The sequence below is a fragment of the Emydura macquarii genome, unplaced genomic scaffold (genome assembly GCF_026122565.2).
Source record: "Emydura macquarii macquarii isolate MOO-44397 ecotype Brisbane River unplaced genomic scaffold, CSIRO-AGI_Emac_v2 contig_67, whole genome shotgun sequence".
Lineage (NCBI taxonomy): Eukaryota > Metazoa > Chordata > Testudines > Chelidae > Emydura > Emydura macquarii.
Genome location: NW_027130204.1, coordinates 6,407,273 through 6,426,649, shown reverse-complemented (window position 1 = coordinate 6,426,649; position 19,377 = coordinate 6,407,273). Strand labels below are relative to the sequence as shown.

The window sequence follows — 19,377 nt, the reverse complement described above, 5'->3', positions numbered from 1 at the left end:
CAAAAACTGTTGTTTTTAAAGTTAGCCACCTTTTCTTAACCAATCCAGTTATTAGAACATCTTTAGGACTTTATGATTTCACACCTCCAAAGGTTGGTTGGGGTTTGGTGTTTTTCCCCCCATTTCTGAGTGAACCAATTGCTCATCTGACAGCCAACAGGACTGAATTTCCTTATAGCCACAGAACAGGTAAAGCACACAGCCAGTAGCAACAGTGTAAACCTTCCCACACTGCCCTTCTAATCGCCCTAGAGTGGATTAAGCGAGTGCCTTTGAGACTAACATTATTCACAGATCGGAGTCATCCCCCTAAGAAAAGGATTAAAACAAAACACATCAGGAGGGGAGAAAAATAAAGCCAGAACAGTTCATTTTAAACCATGAAAGCATTTGAATTCTTAATAAAAGCTGGGGACAGTGACCTGGTTTGATACACCCAGCTCTGTCTGCAGGTCCCCCTGGGATAATAGATGCAATAAATATTCTGAGGTCTAACCAAGAGAGGATTAAGATAGGAACCTTCTACTATCCTCCAATCAGGATCTCATACTATGCCCTTCATCTTGGTATTTGAGTTCCTGAGCACTGGATCCTGGGATCCAGGCCTTACACAGCAGTTACTCCAGGAGACATCAAGAGCCTATGGGAATGCTGAGAAGGAAAGATCCGTTAGGTGGAGGAGGACCAAAGAGGACAAGTCTGAGAGAGCTGGAGGAGGAAGTGTAAAGTATCTATGGGGGGAACTGATGTTTTCTAGGAATGCAAAATACGGTGCATCTGGGCCCTAGTCCATTTTAATCTTCCCCTTGCAATCATCTCTATGAACAAGAAGGTAGCTCAGTCTTCATGGCATGTTCGTTCCTTGGCCATTTGCAAGGGGTGGTTTGTGAGGTGGATACCCACTGGCCAAGAACTGGACAGTCAGATCACACCTCCGTCCATAGAAGTCAATGGCAAAGTTCCCATTGACTCTCGTAGTGCTGGGTCAGGTCCTTAGAGCACCAGCTCATTTCATAGTGACTGCTGGACAGCTGTCCAAGGTATTTACTTGTGGGAACATACACTCACTACCAACCTGGGCTGGATTATAACCAACTATTTAGAGGCAAAAGGCTTCAAAGGTATCCCCTTACCAGTGCCCTGATCCAACCAACCCCAACAGCCAAGAAAACCATTCACCACCCCAACCCCTATTGTACCTTTGGGTTGAGAGATGATCAGTTCCACTTCATCGGGAGAATTCTGTATAATTTTAACTGCAGTATTAAAAGAAACACCTTCGAGGCTAACATTATTCACAGATATGAGTCGTCCCCCTAAGAACAAGATTAAAACAAAATACATGAGGAGAGGAGGGGGAATAAGGCCAGAATAGTTCATTTTAAACCATGAAAGCATTTGAATTCTAATTAAAAACTGGGGACAGTGACCTGGTTTAATACGCCCAGCTCTGTCTGCAGGTCCTCCAGGGATAATTGATGCGATAAATATTCCGAGGTCTAATTTCCCCACATTTTCTCCTCCAATTATTACAAAACCTGCAAAAATGAGATAGCATGAGAAGTTGGAAAAGCTGGTATTAGAAAAATGAACCTTAGGAGAACAAAAGCTTCTTTTCCATTGCCATAAGTTATCTGCATACTCTGGGGAATGGAGCTCTTTGATTTTGCCTCATCTAAGCCCTGGTTCAGAAAAGCACTTCAGTTTGTATTTAACTTTAATTATGTACATTTTTTTTCATAGATTCATAGATTCTAAGGCCAGAAGGGACCACTGTGATCATCTGGTCTGACCACAGGCCAGAGACCTTCCCCCAAATCATTTCTAGAACAGATCTTTTAGAGAAACATCCAATCTTGATTTAAAAATGGTCAGTGATGGAGATTGTTCCAATGATTAATTACTCTCTCCGTTAAGAATGTACACCTTATTTCCAGTCTGAATTTGTTTAGCTTCAATTTCCAGCTGTTGACTTGTGTTATACCTTTCTCTGTTAGACTGAAAAGCCCATTATTAAATATTTGTTCCCCATGTAGGTACTTACAGACTGTGATCAATTCACCCCTTAACCTTTTCTTGGTTAAGCTAAATAGATGGAGCTCCTTGAGTCTGTCACTATCAGGCATGTTTTCTAATCCTTTAATCATTCTTGTGGCTCTTCTCTGAAACTTCTCCAATTTATCAACACCCTTCTTGAATCGTAGGCACCAGAACTGGACACAGGATTCCAGCAGCGGTGACCTCTCCTTTTCATTATTTACCACTCCCCCAATTTTTGTCATCTGCAAACTTTGTCAGTGATGATTTTATGTTTTCTTCTATGTCATTGATAAAGATGCTAAATAGCTTAGGGCCAACAACCAATCCCTGGGGGACTCCACTGGAAACAGACCTGCTCAGTGATGCTTCCGCATTTACAGTTACATTTTGAGACTTATCAGTTAGCTAGTGTTTAATCCATTTAATATTTGCCAGGTTAATTTTATATCGTTCTAGCTTTTTAATCAAAATGTCATGCGGTACCATGTCAAACATCACAGTACATCAACTCTATCACCTTTATCAACCAAACTCATGTCCCACTGACTTCAATGGCAAGTTCTTAGGTGCCCTTCCTAAACAGGGATGCTTTCCTGAATCAGGGCCCTGAAGAGCCATATTCCCTGGTCACATAAGCCAATGCTCCCAAACGATAGATCCCGGCCCCTCAGGGGGATGCAGGAAACGTCCAGAGGGGTCTGGAGGTGCTCATCCTTTCCCCGTGCTCTCACTGGCCCTGCACAGCAAGCAGCAGAGGGGCAAATGGGATCCAGGCAGCAGCAGCACAGAGGAAGTTCCTTCAGGACACACTCAGGATGGGGACAGAGTATCAGAGACAGCCTGCCCACTGGCTCGGGCCACTTCCTCCATGCTTCTGCTGCCTGGATCCAGCTTTCACTTCCTCTGGGTAGCAGCCCAGGGAGCGGGCCACAGAAGAAGTGGCTGGAGCCAGCAAGCGAACAGTCAGCAGCCTGGTAGTGATTGATGCCCCATAGTACAGCTGGGAATGAAACCCAAATCTCCTGAGTGCCAGGCCAGCGCTCTAACCACTAGACCACATTGATATGCTGTCTGGATCCAGACTCGGTCTTTCACAAAGTTCAGGCTTGTTTGGACCCTGGGTTAAGTTTTGGGCTTAGCTCTAAATAATAATGCTGTACATATTGTAAGAACTCCCCACATGAGTTATCAGCTGGTTTTGAACCCAGAACTTTCAGCATAGATCTCTGTCACTTAAGACTTCAAAGTGTAACTATGCTAGCTGTCTGCAGTAGTAGGCTGCTATCCTCTAGCAGACCAGTAACTAATAATGGATGCAGCACGCACTTTGCCAGTGTGTTACATAATATAATATTAAGATTGTACAGCCAGGCACTCCAAAGCAGAAAATACCAGAGTTAAGGTTGCATATTACCTATACAGCTAAGTGAGCTATACATATAGCTGCACAGTGCATGCATTCATGCCACATGATGGTCCAAATGCCAAACAAAACCAAATCTAAAAACAAATCACATTTCCTATGTGACAGATGTATGAACAGAACTAGCGCTTTTGGTTCTACACCCAATGGCTACCCCATTAGGCCACTACAAACATCTATGCCTTGCTGAAAAAAGGTGGCTAATAATGACACTTTGCCATTTTCAACCTGTAGACCTCAAGATGTTATGCAAAGGTTGGTAATGCCAGGGGATGAGCAAGATCAAGGAAGTGACTGACTGGCCCAATTTCACATGCCAAATATCAGTGTCAGCAGCTTGTCTTTGAATAGAGACAAATGGATGGCATTTCTGTAACTGCTTTTACTCAACCTGGGGACAGCTTATCCTGTTATCCAGGATTTGTTTTTTTAAATAGATATCTAAAAATTTTATTGACTAGAAAGAAAGAGTCAATCTAAAGGCCCATATACATGATCGGACAGTCCTGGTAACAAACATACCATTCATACTTCTTACTCACCAAAGCCATTTTTAGGATCTCGTTTTAAAGTGACACAAATGATCTCTCTTTCTAATCCAGCCAGCGCATTTTCTCTTTGGCTGATTGGGGAACCCGGGGCTGCAGAAACAAAGCAGCTGGAATAAATAGACAAGTGCAGACAAGGGGAGGACGCTTACATTCTTTGGGCCATTCAGGTGGTTAGAAGTTAATACAGTTTCCTCTTAATGTCAACATTACTATTCATTTTTTTACATTAACATGATGCAGATGAGAGCCTTGGAGATTGGCATCTTGTATGTAGCTACGGAACAGGTAAGCACCATAGTGCAAGCGTCCCCCCCAGTGTCCCACCCTCACTTGGAGGGACCACTTCTGTTTAGATTGTCAGCCCTTTGGGTCAGGCGCCATCTTTTTGTTCTGTGTTGGTACAGTCCTCGCCAAAGGGGTCCATATCCATGACTGGGTCCTAGGCACTACTGTAATACACCTAATAATGTACAGTGCCGAGCGCAGTGGAGACCTGATCCATGACTGGTGCTATGATCATACAAAGAATAAATAACAATAATAGCAGCAAAAGGCTGGGTCAGGCTAGGATCTTTAAAGGACTTTATGGAAGTTAGGTATCCCAATCCTATTACGCCTAAGTCCCAGGGACATATAAGGTATTTAAATTTTGCTGCGCTCAGCATTGCAACACCTAACTGATTTAGCAGCCAAAGTCCCATCGACTGGCAATGGATTCAGGCTGCTAACTGTCAATCTCTTTCTGAAAATGAGATTTCGGCTCCTAAATCAGTTAAGTGTTGCCAGGTGGAGTGCAGCAACACCAAAATACTTTCTCAAACCTGGGCCTTCATCTCCATGCCCTTTCTGCTGGCTGAGGAAGCAGGTTCTGTACAGAATCCAACCAGCACCAGGCGTGGCAATGGCTTTTGGATGGGGTTACCTGTCGTACTATGTCATTTCCTGAAATCTGGACATTGAAAGCACGGCTCTGCTCTGAAAAGGGGCTGTGTAAAAATGACATCTTCAACGGAGCTTCCCCCCGGCCTGGCTGAGAGTCAGAGCTGCTGACTTCAGTGCCTCGCATCAGTTTCTACTACTTTTTCTTCCTGCACAGGCACAGACAGGGCAGCTGCGTTCTCTGCCGGCTAGGCTAGGATCTTTAAAGGACTTTATGGAAGTTAGGTATCCCAATCCCATTACGCCTAAGGCCCAGGGACATATAAGGTATTTAAATTTTGCTGCGCTCAGCATTGCAACTTATAACTAGGCCCTTATAACTAGTGTCGATGCAGGGGGAACAAAGAACCCAGTTGGAGCCCAAGATTCGTCTGCAGCCTGGAGGTGAGAACAATAATCTTTTACATTGTAAAGTGAGTACATCTGATCTGCAAACACTGAGACACGGTGACCATGGACCCTCCTGATACCAGTTGTTATGTTTCCTTTTCAGATCACCGCTGCATTCTGAGTGCGTCACAGGCTCCTATACTCACTGCTGGCTGTATTCTGAGTTGAATGGATAGAGAGATAGTCATAGCTCCTTTGTTTGTCATTCAAACCAAGATGTACTTCAGACTGGGACAATCCAGAGGGGGAGCTAGGGGCAAGAAAGGAGATTGACATTAATGCACCAACTCTACCACAGCACTCGCCATCCACAAAGCATTTTTCAAAGCATGTCAGAGCCAGGATGGGAACAGAGAAATTCTTGGCTCTTGGACATGTGCTTGGACTACCAGATCTCAGTCAGGCTGGGCTTAGTCTGCCTGGCATTAGCTTTCAAGTGAGCTCCACTACGCGACCATTCATGAGAGGACTGGGATGGGGCGGTCACCACACATGAGTCCTGAGCAGTTTAATGTCAGCCCAGAGGGGCCAATTAGCCTTAGATGCTGCACATGGAGGGGAAGCAGGGATTGATCAATATTAATGGCAGGGGAAGCCCAGCTGGGCTAGGAATGTAAAGTCTGGAAGTGAGAGCAAGAAGGGGCTGACCAGAAGAGGTCTGCAGTCACTCCAAAGAGAGCTGGCCTGGGACAAGGAGAAGATCCAAGGGGGAGAGTAAGCCCTGGGCTCCTGTCCTGGACTGGTGAGTCCACCACAAGGGCAAGAAGGGAGAAGTAGCCCTGGGGAGCAGAGGAAGCTCCCAGGGATAGGCAAGGAGATAAAGAGGTGGGGTAGGAAGGGGCGTGGGGAAACAGCAACAGGATCTGAGACTTAGCGGATCTGGATTGCTAGACATAGGGTCCCTGAGCTGGAACCCAGAGTAGCGGGTAGGCCTGGGTTCCCCTACCAGCCACTGGGAAAGTGGCACAGGGCCTCGAGTCAGAAGGGAAGACTGCCTGAAACGGCATATAGACAGCTTGTCCAGTGGAACTTGCTTACCCCAGAAGGGGGGACTATATAGTGATACTCTCTCTCCTAGGCTTTGTTCCACTTCATAGCACTTCAGATGGTATTAGAATCTCTTACAGGCTACAACAACAACCCACACATTGGTGCATGTCGTAATGTAAATGAAAGAATCATAGAAAATTAGGGTTAGAAGGGACCTCAAGAGATCATCTCATCCAACCCCCTGCTCAAAGCACCACAAACCCCAACTAAATTAACCCATTTAGAAGTGAGAAGTTCTCATTCGGTTTTCTGCGTACTGCACTTTTAAACATAGAATCTTAGAAGTGTGGGACTGAAGGGACCTTGATAGGTCATTTAGTCCAGTCTTTTGCTCTGAGGCAGGACTAAATATTATCTAGACTATCCCTGACAGGTGCTTGTCTGACCTGTTCTTAAAAAACTCCAATGACGGAGATTCCACAACCTCACTAGGTAATTTGTTCCAGAGCTTATCTACCCTGAAAGGAAGTTTTTCCTAATCTCCAACCTAAACCTCCTTTGCTGCAATTTAAGCCCATTGCTTCTTGTCCTGACCTCAGTGGATCAGGCGAACAATTGATCACCCTCCTCTTTATAAAAACCCTTTACGTATTTGAAGATTGTTATCAGGCCCCGCTCAGCCTTCTCTTCTCCGGACTAAACCAGCTGCCCTTGTGCGTCAAGGCCACATGCTACCTGTCACAGAGGAGATACACACACTGTGCTCTCTCATGAAGACTCCACTTTTGTTCTCTCTTTGTTTCATTGGTTTACATTCCCTTAACCCTGAATGAAAGGCATTCAGTCCAAAAGTAAATGGGTTGCTTTTTGTGTCTGAAAACAAGCATTACACCAGCTCTGATTCAAGTTCTCACTGGTTAGATTGTTCGCTCTGTGTCTTCCTCTGTGTATGTACAGCACCTAACAATGGAGCCCCCATCCTGAGGAGGGGGTCTTTGGCCATGACCACAATACAGATATCAACAAAGGGCAAATCCTAGCTCTGAAACAAGGGATCTGAAAGAAGTCTGCAATGATCTGAAAGAAAATAGTTCATTTCAGTTTAAATGTCAGCAAATCCTAGGGGCATTGTTATTATGACTAGCCCATGCACTGTGAGGTAGAGCAGAAAGTTGATGCTAAATAAATAAGTCCCTGCCCAGGCGGGCTTACAGTCTAAGGGTACAAGCTGGAAGAGAAGACAACAGCACAGGAGCAAGGTGGTGGCTAGTCACCGTACATGGAACGCCTCATGAGTTAACATTGGAAGGGAGAGGATGCACTTTGGTGAAAGCATATTGTGAAGTGGGGTTGCATGACACTATGGCAAAGGCCAAGTGACTTTAGTGACACAAGTCCAGACTATCTTACTGGGAAGAGTTCCCACCCTGCTCCATACAGAGTACACACACAATCTCTCTCTTTTCCTTTATTAACTTAATTAACAATAAAATATAAACCTCAGCCTATGCTTTCTTCCAAATTTGGCTGCTTTCTCCCTACAGGACTGCTTCTGCTTCTGCCCCTAGTCCCTCTGGCTCAGAGATTTTCAAACTTTTATATGCTCCAAAATTGGAGCTAATAGGATTCTCCTTGTCTGACATCAGAGTAAATCAGAAGTAGTAACTCTGCACCGCTGTGCTGGGCCCTAGAACCTGACACTGTCAGACAAAGGTTTTAAGTAATAATACTAAGTCCATTTGCAGAGCCAACAACTGCTTTTTAGTCACATTCAGAGGACAAAGCCAATTTACACTCACCTGCCTAGGTTGCTTTTGTCTCTGATCCCATTGTTGGTTTCCACACTGAGGTTGTCGCAAGACTTGCTCATCATCCCAGCAGACGCGTTCTCCACGTTGGTCCCGTATAGCACATTTTCTGAACGGGACAGTCTCTGAATTAGGGCGAGATGTTCATACTGAGCCGCATAAACGGAATTTGATTTGTCTATTTCCATAATTTTGCTGTCCTCTGAGGGAGAAAGGGGAATGAGAAAAAGATAAATCCACTGACTTCCTTCTAGCCTTTTATGTTCAGAACTGCTTTCTGTCTAGCCTTTTCAATATGCCAGCCTTACAAAAAAGCCTGACATTATATATAGTTGTTCTGATATTCCTACACCAATCCTGGGGCTGGGTGTGAGAAAGGATTTTCAAACATTTTCTATCATATCATAGGAGGTATTGTGGTTTTCATTGGATTTGGCTTTCATTCACAGGAACTTTGCTGCAAATTCTCTCTCCACTGAGGAAGATGCAGCGTGCAGCCCCATTAAACCTGAATGCATCTCTGAAATGTACAGTTAAAAAAATCTGTCACTGGAACTGGAAAGGGAAGGTTCTGTCTGCAGAGGTCTGGATCAGTTGATGCTCACCCATGCCTTGGACCACCAGCCCAACACATGTGTATTTGAGGAAACAGGAGTGCCTCCAAACATTCTCTCATGATATCAGAGATGGATCAGGGAGCTGGTTCTCAGCCCTGCACACTCTGTACTGGCGAAGAACGGACTATTCCGGTGAAACCACCAATTCAGTGAATTCAATTCAATGAAGACCCGCTCAATCGATCCAGAAGTCGATATTGTTAATCCACCCCCTCAAGTGGCATGGTGCTGCGTCGATGGGAACACGGTTCCCATCGGCGCGGTGCAGTGAAGACTCCGCACAGAAGAGAAGCACAGCAATCGACAGGAGTTACGCAAACTACTCTGTGTGGCTTGCGTAACTCCTGTCGACTGCCACCTAACTGCCAGATAAGTGTAGACCAAGCCTCTATATTGTACTTACATTTCAGCGTGTAGTATATAGAGCAGTATAAACAAATCATTGTCTGTATGACATTTGTGTTTGTAATGACTTCACTAGTGCTTTTTATGTAGCCTGTTGTAAAACTAGACAAATATCTAGATGAGTTGATGTACTCCCTTGAAGACCTCTGCTACCCCCAGGGTACACGTATCCCTGGTTGAAAACAACTGCTCTAGCTTAGCAAAGAGACGGTTAAGGGTGACATGATTACAGTCTACGTTTCTACATGGGGAACAGATGGATAATAATGGGCTCTTCAGTCTAGCAGAAAAAGGTGTAGCATAATCTAAAGGCTGGAAGTTGAGCTAGACAAATACAGACTGGAAATCAGTGAGGGTAATTAACCCTTGAAACAACTTATAAAGGGTTGCGGTGGATTCTCCATCATGAAATCAAGATTGGATATTTTTTCCTAAAAGAGCTGTTCTAGTAATTATTGTGGGGAAGTTCTTTGGCCTGTATTAGGCAGGAGGTCAGACTAGATGACCCCAGCGGTTCCTTCTGGCCTGGGAATTCTGTTAGTCTATTTACACACACTCCCTTCCAGACCCATGGAAAGTCTTGGTATAAGCTAAAGCTGACAGAGTCACTATTCATTTGTTCAGGTTCTCTCTCAAAAGGCTGGAATACCCCTTAAAGGGGACTTGGGGACAGCTGGTGGTTGGGGCACACCTAGAAGTACAACAGGAACGCTGCTGCCATGATGATGGGGGTTGCAAGTTGGAGGGCTGGAAATCAATATGGCTGCACGTTCTCCCCTCCCTCCTTTGTCCGACCCTGACCTCTATTGCCTTTCCCTACTAGACATTATTGCAACCCTCTGGAACGTTGCTTTTTAGTTCCAGTACACCTAGGCTCTCAGTTTCCTCAGTGGGTTTGATCAGAGGTATTTGTTCAGAGGCATTGACAGGGTTAACTGCCCATATTATCAGCAAAGCCTGCGCGTTGCCATAGTGATGGCTGAGTGGGGGCTGCCACAAGTTTTGCAGGAAATGTGGCCTGTGCACTTGAGCCAGGCAGCAGCAGACAGGAGAGCTCTTCTGTCCACTCCTGTGGAAGGGATTCTGCCAGTGTGGAAATGCTGGGGAAAGATCTGTGCTGGGATGTTAGTGGTAAAGAGGGTCTAATTCTGAACAAGGGTCCCTGCCACCTGCCTTCAAGAAACCAATCCATTGAGGAGGACCCACAAAGACGAGCTAGCTCTGCACTCAGGACCTGCCGTCTCCCCCACCCAGGCTCATGGCTTGCCCAAGACTGAAGAGTCTGTGATTTGAAACGCTTGCAACCAGGACTTGCATTATAATTTTCCTGCTTCCTAATTAATTTTGCTCCCTCATATCTTGCATGTAATCATTTTCATTATAAAATATTGTTGCCGGTGATTGTTGCTCAGCAAGCCTGATGATGCAATCTCAGGTCTCATTTATACACTGCAGATCACAGCAACACACAGTTAAATTAGAAGTAAAAGGAACCCTAACAACACAGGGAGGTCCAACATAAGTCTCATTTCTGCTACTGTCTAACACCTCTGCATAGTGATTTCATGTTAGTGAGATTGTGCAGCAAGAACTTTGTTTTCTATGAAAGAATTTTGGAAGTAAACTCATTAAAATATGAACCGTTCGGTGCCCATGATATCACCTCGCTGCCCAGCATTCTACATTTCCACTAGAGATGGGGGCAGTCTGAACTAATGAATAGCGAACTGGTGTGAGACACAGGGCTCCTAGCTCTGCCATTGACGCACAGGGTCAAATCTGCAGCTGGTGTAAATTGGCATAAGTGCATTGAAGCCAGCGGGCCAGATCCTCGGCTGACATGAACTGGGGTAGCTCCACTGTAATCAACAGAGATACGTGAAACCTTGGCCAAGGTATTTCCCTCTCGCCAACGCTTCAGTTTCCCCATATATGATACTTACCCACCTGTACAGAACACTTTGAGACCTGTGGATGCAGAATGCTGTATAACAATCAGAACGGCATAGAAATGCAGGGCTGGAAGGGACCTTGAGAAGTCATCAAGTCCAGCCCCCTGCACTGAGGCAGGACCAAGTAAACCAAGACCATCCCTGACGGGTCCCACTGAGCATAGCAGTGTTTCACTGTGAAGAATCCAAAGTGTGGGGAGGGAGGGTTGTGTAATGACAGCCCCTGTCATGCCGTCTGTGGGGATGGTACATCGTAAAGGAGCATATAAACAGAGAAATGTCACACAGTCCAAAGTGTGGCTGGAGTCCCAGTTGGTTCTGTGGTCTTGGCTTGGGACCATCTCTAATTTTCAGTTGCTGTAGAACCACTTAATAACCCTCCTCACTCAGGCACTATTGGACTAAATTCTGCCCTGGCACAGGTAGGAACAACAGCAGCGGCACATGTCTCTGCTTACACCAGGGCTAGATCTGACCCATTGTCTTCAGAAACATCAGCAGGGCTCCTGCAGCTATGTATAATAAAGCCTTTTTCACACGAATGTAGTTTTATGGCTCATATCACCCGGAGCACCTCCCAGACGTTAATTCAGTTAATTCACAAACCCCGAGCTCCTGTGAGGTCAGGAAACATTATTATCCCTGTCTTACAGAGGGACAGGCGAGGCAGAGTGAGATGAACAGATTGCACAAGGCCACGGGGAGTTTGTGGCAGAGCTGAGCAGTAAACCCAGATCTTCTGACTCCCACTTCAGTGCCTTACCCACGTGGCATCTCTCCTCTCCTTTAGTGTCCTTCATTCCTCACAAACCTGCCCTCACCTATTCCCTGTGTTACAGACAGTATCTTTGGAACTCACCGGACGAAGCTTGCCGTAGTTGCCTGGAATGCATCTGGGCATTAAATTTGTGCTGGGCAGAGCAGAGGTCCAGTAAATATTTACACGTCTTTGCTGTGTCGGTGACGAACGTGTATTTTTTGCCACTGAAGCTGCTTTCGATCATGAACTTTTTTCTCTAAAGGAAATAAAAATGCAATGGTCACTTTATATTCCACCCAGGACACGTTTTTTTGCACAAAAAATGTTGCCCAGCTCTTGGTTACAGAGTCTTACAGAAGGTGGACATCAGCTCCTAGAGAGCGGTCAGAACTCAAGATCCAAACATCACTGAGCGTTGGGATGACCAGAACCCTACATTTGGATCCTTTTTTTTTTTTTAATGGGATCAAAAATGAGCATGTTTTGTGCGTAATGATTCTGAGCCTGGCTCTGAAGTAGATGCCTGTATTTACTCAACTAACAGACCGAGGGGGAGTAACACAGTGTGGAGGAAGGAGGATTCACTTGGATCACACTCACATGAGCTGAAATCCTCTCCATTTCCCTCCATTGAAACCTCAACTTGGCAATTCTGGTGCAGTTTTTCATCTCGTACACAATGATGCCCTTGGCACAGATTCCCAGGACAGTGTCCCCTCCTGCTGTCTTCTTCTCCTGGGACACCCGATGGAATAACACCCCATACTCAGGGAGTTGCTGAGTCACCTTTGCAGAGAGGGAGAGCAGAGCACTTACTCAGCATTCTGCACAACACACACTAAATATCCCATGCAGCCCAGTGCTGCGTTCCCAGTGCCTGAGCAGAAAGAAGCTAAGCCAAGGGGAACAAGGCAGATGGCGTGGAGAGGAGATAGGATGCAGCAGCTCCCCTGAGCACTTCCGCTCTCTGGAAGCCTTGGAAACCCATCCAAATTCTCACCGCCCGACCGGCCTCAGTTTTCCATCTGTAAAATGGTACTAGCTCTTTCCTCCTGCCTCTCAAGGGAGGCTGTGCGGACTTGTTAGTTGTCTGTACAGTGCTCTGACCAGTACAGTGGATGCAAGTGCTCAGCAGTTCAAGCTGTCCCATGAACATTCAATATCAGAATGTCAGACAGGCGACTGGGAAACGACAGACTGATGAGGAAGAGACAGGGCCCTTCTACTGCAAAAATGAATAAAATTGTGCACCGTGTAGGATACCCTTAAAAATTCTAGCTCGGCTTCATCCTCAAAGAGGGAGTGGTTCATGCGGTGCAGCTTGGCGAGCTCTCGCTGTATGCATGCCAGGGTCATTTTCTCTATCCGGCTTGCAGGAACGTAGTCTTCAACACGAAAATAATTCTTCCCATGCACCTTCAGGAGGGAAATGGAGAAATGAGAGGGGAAAAGGTTAGTTCCCCAGGAGCTGTAGATAGGGCTGAAAATACAGTTCCCACAAAAGCTGAAGAGCTGTCGAAGGGAGGGTGCAGTGATCTCCAGCGTGAAACATCACACGCGGTGTGGGGCACCATTCTGGCTTTTGCTGCTGGAGGCATGCTGTGAAAGGCGGGATGCAGAGCCACAGCGGGGAAGATGCAAGGATATTGCCTCAGGGGAGTGTGAGGAGAACACAGCTTCTCACATCGGCTGCACAAGTGTGCAGCCTCTCTCCCCCTGCACGCCTGCCTCTAGTTACTAGCTGGTTCATGAGGGGAGAGGCTTTGGCTTCCAAGCTGGAGCACCATTAGTTCTGTCAGCTGGCCCTCAACATGCTTTCAGGAACCTCCCCCCATTCTGTCTGGCTCCTGGGCGTGGGAGAGGGAGGAAGAGAGGACCACTGCCCTTCTTCCCCCTTCCTCCCCCGATGCACCTGCACAAGACAATGCAGAATATAGCCTATACTGTAGTCTGGAAACTCGATCTATATTGTCCAGCGTACATAGCAACATGTAATGCCTTTGTTTTCTGTGTACTGCACCTTTAAACTCTAAAACTGTCTGTGAACAGAGATAGCAGCTATTCTGTTCTCAGAGTTGCTGCAGCTGCTTCAGAGGAGGACAACACACCCAACATGCTCCCTGTCATGGAGACTTTACTTTTGTTCTTTCTTCTCTTTTATATTAGAGTAAGGAAAACAACAGTGTGATAGACTGAGAGCCAGGCCCTCAGTTGGTGTGAATCAATATAATTCCACTTCAGCCGATGGAGCCACCCTAGTTGGAGATCTGGCCCTGGACTTATACAGCTGCTCTTTGTATATGGAAAAAGCATAATTTATTACACATAGGCCTGGACAACTGGTTCAGAAATATCTGCACTGGCATCCCTGTGCCTTTCTACAACCCAGCCCAAATGGCAACTCTTAGAAGGGGTTGAAATGTTCAATTTGCTTTTCTCTTCCTTATTTTTTCATCTTTGCAAGCCCCTCTGTGCTTCTGAGTTGCATCGATGGCTGAAAGTACTCCAGAGATCTGCTGGGATTTCTGGCCTTACCACACAGGCAGGAGGTACCAGTAATTTCCCAAGAAGGACTGTTCTCCAAGATTTCAGCCATTCCTGGCAGATTCATGAGTGCTGCATATTCAGGCAAATTTTAGGGTCATCTAATCTGAACCTGAAATGTGAACCCTTCCGGGCTCACTCACTGTACTGAGAAATGTCAGAAGAGCTGAAGTCAAGGTGCCATTTAATTTGCATCTTAACCGTAAGTGACAGGAGAAATCTGCAGGAGCTGATGACAGACACCTCAGAGAAGAGGTGCATTATTTACCGTACCTCCGGAGCGTAATTTCCAAGTTCTGCCTGCAAGGCTAAAGCACCTAACTGCAGGGAGGTCTCATCATTGCAGTACAGCCGCTCCTCTAGAATATCTTTACGAAGCTGCAGGTAAAACTGATGCCTTGTCAGACCATGTCTGGAAAAAAGGAGAGGCTGGGAATGTAACGAGCTTTGAATATTAAATGCCATCTTCCTCCCCGGCTGCCGACAGAACCTCGGCACTTACTGGATGACAGTAAAGTGGCTGACGAAGAATTTTATCCTCAGAAAGAGTGTGAAATTAATGATGGAGGTTTTCTTCTTGGGTTGGTCATTCCAGCCGTCTGGGGCCACTTTGTAGAGTTTGGTCTCATCATCCAAAAAGAAAAACTCTTTACCTGCAATGAGAAGTTTGGGTTCCGTGATGAGAGAAGCAGAAAGAGACCATTCAATAGATCAGAATTCTGCTGCTTTTCATCCGCCTCCCTCCCTTCGTTCAGCAGATCACCAGGAAGGGCTCAGAGAATCAGACCTAGCTCGCCGTCTGCTGCCCTCCACGATGGGTTATTCATGGCTTATTCCACCAGGATAACTCCCTGTACAGCTGGCCAGACATCTGATGGGGCTGGCCCGGTGTGCGCACTCGACAGATGGGGAGGGCATAATGAGACTGACATGTCACACACCTACAATCTTCATGCTCTGAGTGCAAGGACTGCTCCCCACTGGGGCCTCGTGAGCGCTAGCCACTCCAAAGGATCCAGGGGAAAGAGTGGGCTCTTTACGGGGAGTAGCTGAGCCTGTACTCCCCTGCCGGACGAGGAAGCTTTTGGAGGCAGGTGGCCTGCTTGAAGCACAGTGCTTCCTGGAAGTCCTGATGGGGCAACACTCTGCCCTGCCTCAAGCTAAGTCTGTGCCTAAGGCCTCGTCTGCACTGGAATAGTGTAGCTGCACTGGGTTGCACTCCTGCAGTGGACATGGTTTACACTAGGGGGCTTAATTCTGTTTGAAACTGAACTTCTAAAGTGCCTTCCATCTGAGGCTCTCAAAGGGCTCGACTGGCATTCATCAGTACAGACTAGCATGGCTCCTACAGCCCGTGCAGCCCCTAGACGTGGCACGTACCTTTTACGTAAGCTAAGCCAAAGTAGAAGTGTTCCACTAGGTTTGCGTAGGCCACGACTGTATTGAAGACGTCTCTCACCTTCGACTTGATGTCACATTTCACCTCTAGGCACTGCCCATTGAGCAGAATCACACTGAGGTCCCTTTGAGACAAATAGGATTTCCCTTTTTTAGTCTGAAAACACAAACCAGAGAATTGAGAATGAGTGCCATGTGAATGCAGAAATTCCTGCCAGTCTCGGGCTCTCCTGGTCCCATGGCCCTGCCTAAGGGAATCACGCACAAAGCCTGCTGCTCTGTAGTCATGTCAAAACATTTCAGACTTCTAGAAAACTTGTGGAGTCCCCAGGCAAACAACTGAGCATTTCCAGACTATATAGCGTCTGAGGTTCTTTCAAGTTGGACTTGGTTGGATTTGATAACACTGATATTTCTGTCAGGCTTTTACCCTAACATCCCTGCTACACACTGTCAGCCTTAACTACAGCTCAATGAAGTTTTTTCTCTGGGAAGTGTACTACGGGAGTTCACTGCTTTAGCATTAGGCAGTGTATTGTACAAGTGCTGTGTAATCTCTATCCACCTCCCCAAAGCTTTGCCTCAAAATGATCTTCCTGAATGGAGGCTTAATGGATGAGGCTCCCTTTGGAGTCCATCAGTTCCCCTCTGACCGCAGCACCAAGGATCACGATGTAGCAATGTGAGGTGCTCACCTGTCTTTAGGGTCTCCATATGCTGCCTTTGCAGGACTCCCACCTTGGAAATGAAATGGGGGTTTTACAGGGTAGCGTGGAGATTTAATTTAAGGGTTACCAGCTCTGAAATCCGGAACATTCATATTTACCACGATGGATCCAGGCATTTGTAAGGTGACTGGTGGTTCACTGGACAGAATGATAAATTCTGGCCCTGAAAACTAGAAAAAAACAATTCAGAAAGTTAATAAAATGAATCAATGTTATGAAGATCTCAGTTTTCTCTACATGGTAAAGCAGGGACTTGAACCTGGATCTTCTACACAGCAGCTGAGTGCCCTGAACTCTAGGCTCTTGGCTATAATGGGGGACAGCTTGCTTCCTAATGTTTCACAAAAAGGCCCCAGTTTCCTCCCACTGCAGAAATGGAAAATGTTTGAACTCTCAGAATTGTTTGTGGGCTGGGAAAACCCTGCCCAGCCTTACCCTTTACACCTGCTCCAGCGGCAGAAAGGGGCCACAAAAGCTCTTTATGGAAGAGGGTGGGAACAGCTTGGATGGCCCTATGTTTCCCCACTCCTGTGCATTTCCTGGCAGAGGGCCATGCTGGTGGGGTGCAGGGGCCTAGGAGTGACCCATCTAAGTATTCTGGGTATTGTTAAAGAATTCAAGGGTTGGGGGTTGTTTGTATTATTAAACAATCCATCAGTCGCTACAGAACTATCCAGAGAAGCATAATAGCTTTTCTACCTTTTGTTCACTATTGTTTTATACGTATATTGTCAGCTGTTTAGGGTGGGGACAATCTTTTTGTTCTATGTATGTACAGCACCTAGCGCAATTGGGCCCTGGGCCATGACTGGGGGCTCTTAAGTACTACTGCAACACAACCAGTAAATAAATAATAGCTTGCTCTGCCCATCCACTTCACATGCCTTCTTTCCTTTCTCTTGCAATTAATAATCTGACAAAAAAATTAACGCTATTAAAACCTAAATTCCCCTGTAAAAATGTTTTTTTCTCTCTCTCTCTCTCTCTCTCTCCAAGTGTTGAAATGACTGGCTCTTCATCTTCAAAGGCCTGCCACTGTTCAGGCCTGAGATGGGAGGGAATTTGAATTCCCTGGGAGCAGGAGCACTGATTTGAAAGATAGAATAATAACGATAACAGCAGCAGCTGCAAGGGGCCATGCAGGGAGCTACAAGCTTGAGTCGCATTCTTTGGTCTTCCTCTCCACTTACTGGAACTGGCATGAAAAAAATAAAGCAGCCTGAAAAGGAGACCTAAAACAGAAGTGTATTTCCCAGCGACACAGAAATGTGATTGCCAGCATCATTTGCTGCAGTGTTATGCAAACAAAACCACCCAAATTAAAATATCGAAAGGCTTCTCTCTGCCTGTGCGTGGGCAGGTGTGCAGATTTGGCAGTGGTGAAAAGATTGACGGTCCTGGAGGCTGACCCCCCCGTGTTCTCTATAACACAGCTATATCACGCTCAACCACATCACAGGGCTCCTGTCGCTGCCTGTAGCAGAAATGCCTCCAGCCTGCCCCAGAGGGTTCACGGCTGAGGATGGAAGGGAAGCACAATCTCGTGGTTTGTTTATTCCTTGGCTTCTGGCCTCAGACTGCTAGGCATTATTCCCTGTCCCATTTTACAGACAGGACATAAATAACCACAGTTTACACAACCCCTGTGTAACAATGGTGGAACAATTAATAGCTCCAAGCTCGCGTGATTATCCCATCGGTGCATTAACTTCTAGGGTGCGCTTTCCGTCTAGGTGTATATTGTAAAAGGAGAGCAATAGGGGCCTGTTCTAAAGTTCTTTGATCCCTGCTGACTGCAGTAGGCTTTGGAGTGAGCCCTTCTCTGGTGTGTTGAAGGCACAGCCAAGGTGACTGATTAAAACACCCCTTTGTATGCATTACAGGTCACCAAAAGCAGAACTAGAACCCCAAGATGGAAAGCTGGCCTTTTGGGGTTCAGTCCTACAACTCTATCTCAGTCCTTATGCAGACAAAGCTCCCACTGACGTCTCTGAGGGTCTGACTGCAGGACCGGGCTCCTTATCACACCCAGATCATGCGTAGCTCCTTCTGGGCTTGGCCATGGTGGGGGGCCATTCTGATTAGCTGAGTCACCTATCCATCAGCCCCCTTGCCGTGTGGGGCTGGCGTTGTGGGGTGGGCTTTACATTTTGCAATCAGTGCGCACATTTTCCTTAGTCACCTTTTCTTTCGTTTGGAACACGCATCTCAGAGATGCCGCAGCTGCTAGCGAGTCCTTGGCAGACACCGAGAAGGTGGAGCCTAAACTCTGCAGGTTGTGCTTGCTGTTCTTCTGAGCCCCAGCAGGGATTTCGTCCACAGTGCTTGCCGATCTGCAAAGGAATGAGCAACATTTCAGATTGTGCGTCCAAAGCAACGGACAGAGAGTTTAAAATTCTTCCAGTGGCACTGCCTTATGCAAGAAAGGACAATCTCCATTATCTATATGTCACAACCCCTACAGAAAAGTGTTATAGGATGAAACCATGAAAGTTATGCAGAAATTAAACTAAAAGCCCATATGAATTAACAACAAAAGTCTCAGCATGTTGTCTTGGACCGCCCTGGCAAGGATGGGTTAATGGGCAGGGGGCCGGTGAGATGCTCAGAGAGCACACAATAAATACACTGATCAATTTAACACGTGACTATCACCTCCACATACGAGGTGTGTGTATATATGATATCTATTCCCTACGAAACACACTGCTGTTCTGAGGGATGCACTGCAATTATTTCTTATTGTACATACAGGGGAAAACAGAGTATCTCTCACAGCCCTGGTAACTGTGGTTAATTATTATCTGTTTCAATCAGTTTACTCAGGACATA

The 19,377-nt window shown here is 46.2% G+C and overlaps 1 protein-coding gene across 1 annotated transcript in view; it reads right to left on the bottom strand.

Annotated features, from left to right (window-relative positions):
- The window catches only part of FRMPD2 (FERM and PDZ domain containing 2), a 65,448-nt gene that overhangs the window by 12,430 nt on the left and 33,641 nt on the right, over positions 1-19,377 (bottom strand). The window contains exons 9-21 of the mRNA XM_067534486.1: positions 18,728-18,878; positions 16,644-16,715; positions 15,800-15,974; positions 14,922-15,072; positions 14,693-14,831; positions 13,139-13,291; positions 12,476-12,661; positions 11,975-12,131; positions 8,133-8,343; positions 5,490-5,593; positions 4,006-4,104; positions 1,431-1,538; positions 1,200-1,316 (exon numbers count right to left, since the gene is read on the bottom strand). Coding sequence (XP_067390587.1) covers positions 1,200-1,316; positions 1,431-1,538; positions 4,006-4,104; positions 5,490-5,593; positions 8,133-8,343; positions 11,975-12,131; positions 12,476-12,661; positions 13,139-13,291; positions 14,693-14,831; positions 14,922-15,072; positions 15,800-15,974; positions 16,644-16,715; positions 18,728-18,878 — 1,823 coding nt within the window. The remainder of the gene's footprint in view (positions 1-1,199; positions 1,317-1,430; positions 1,539-4,005; positions 4,105-5,489; positions 5,594-8,132; positions 8,344-11,974; positions 12,132-12,475; positions 12,662-13,138; positions 13,292-14,692; positions 14,832-14,921; positions 15,073-15,799; positions 15,975-16,643; positions 16,716-18,727; positions 18,879-19,377) is intronic.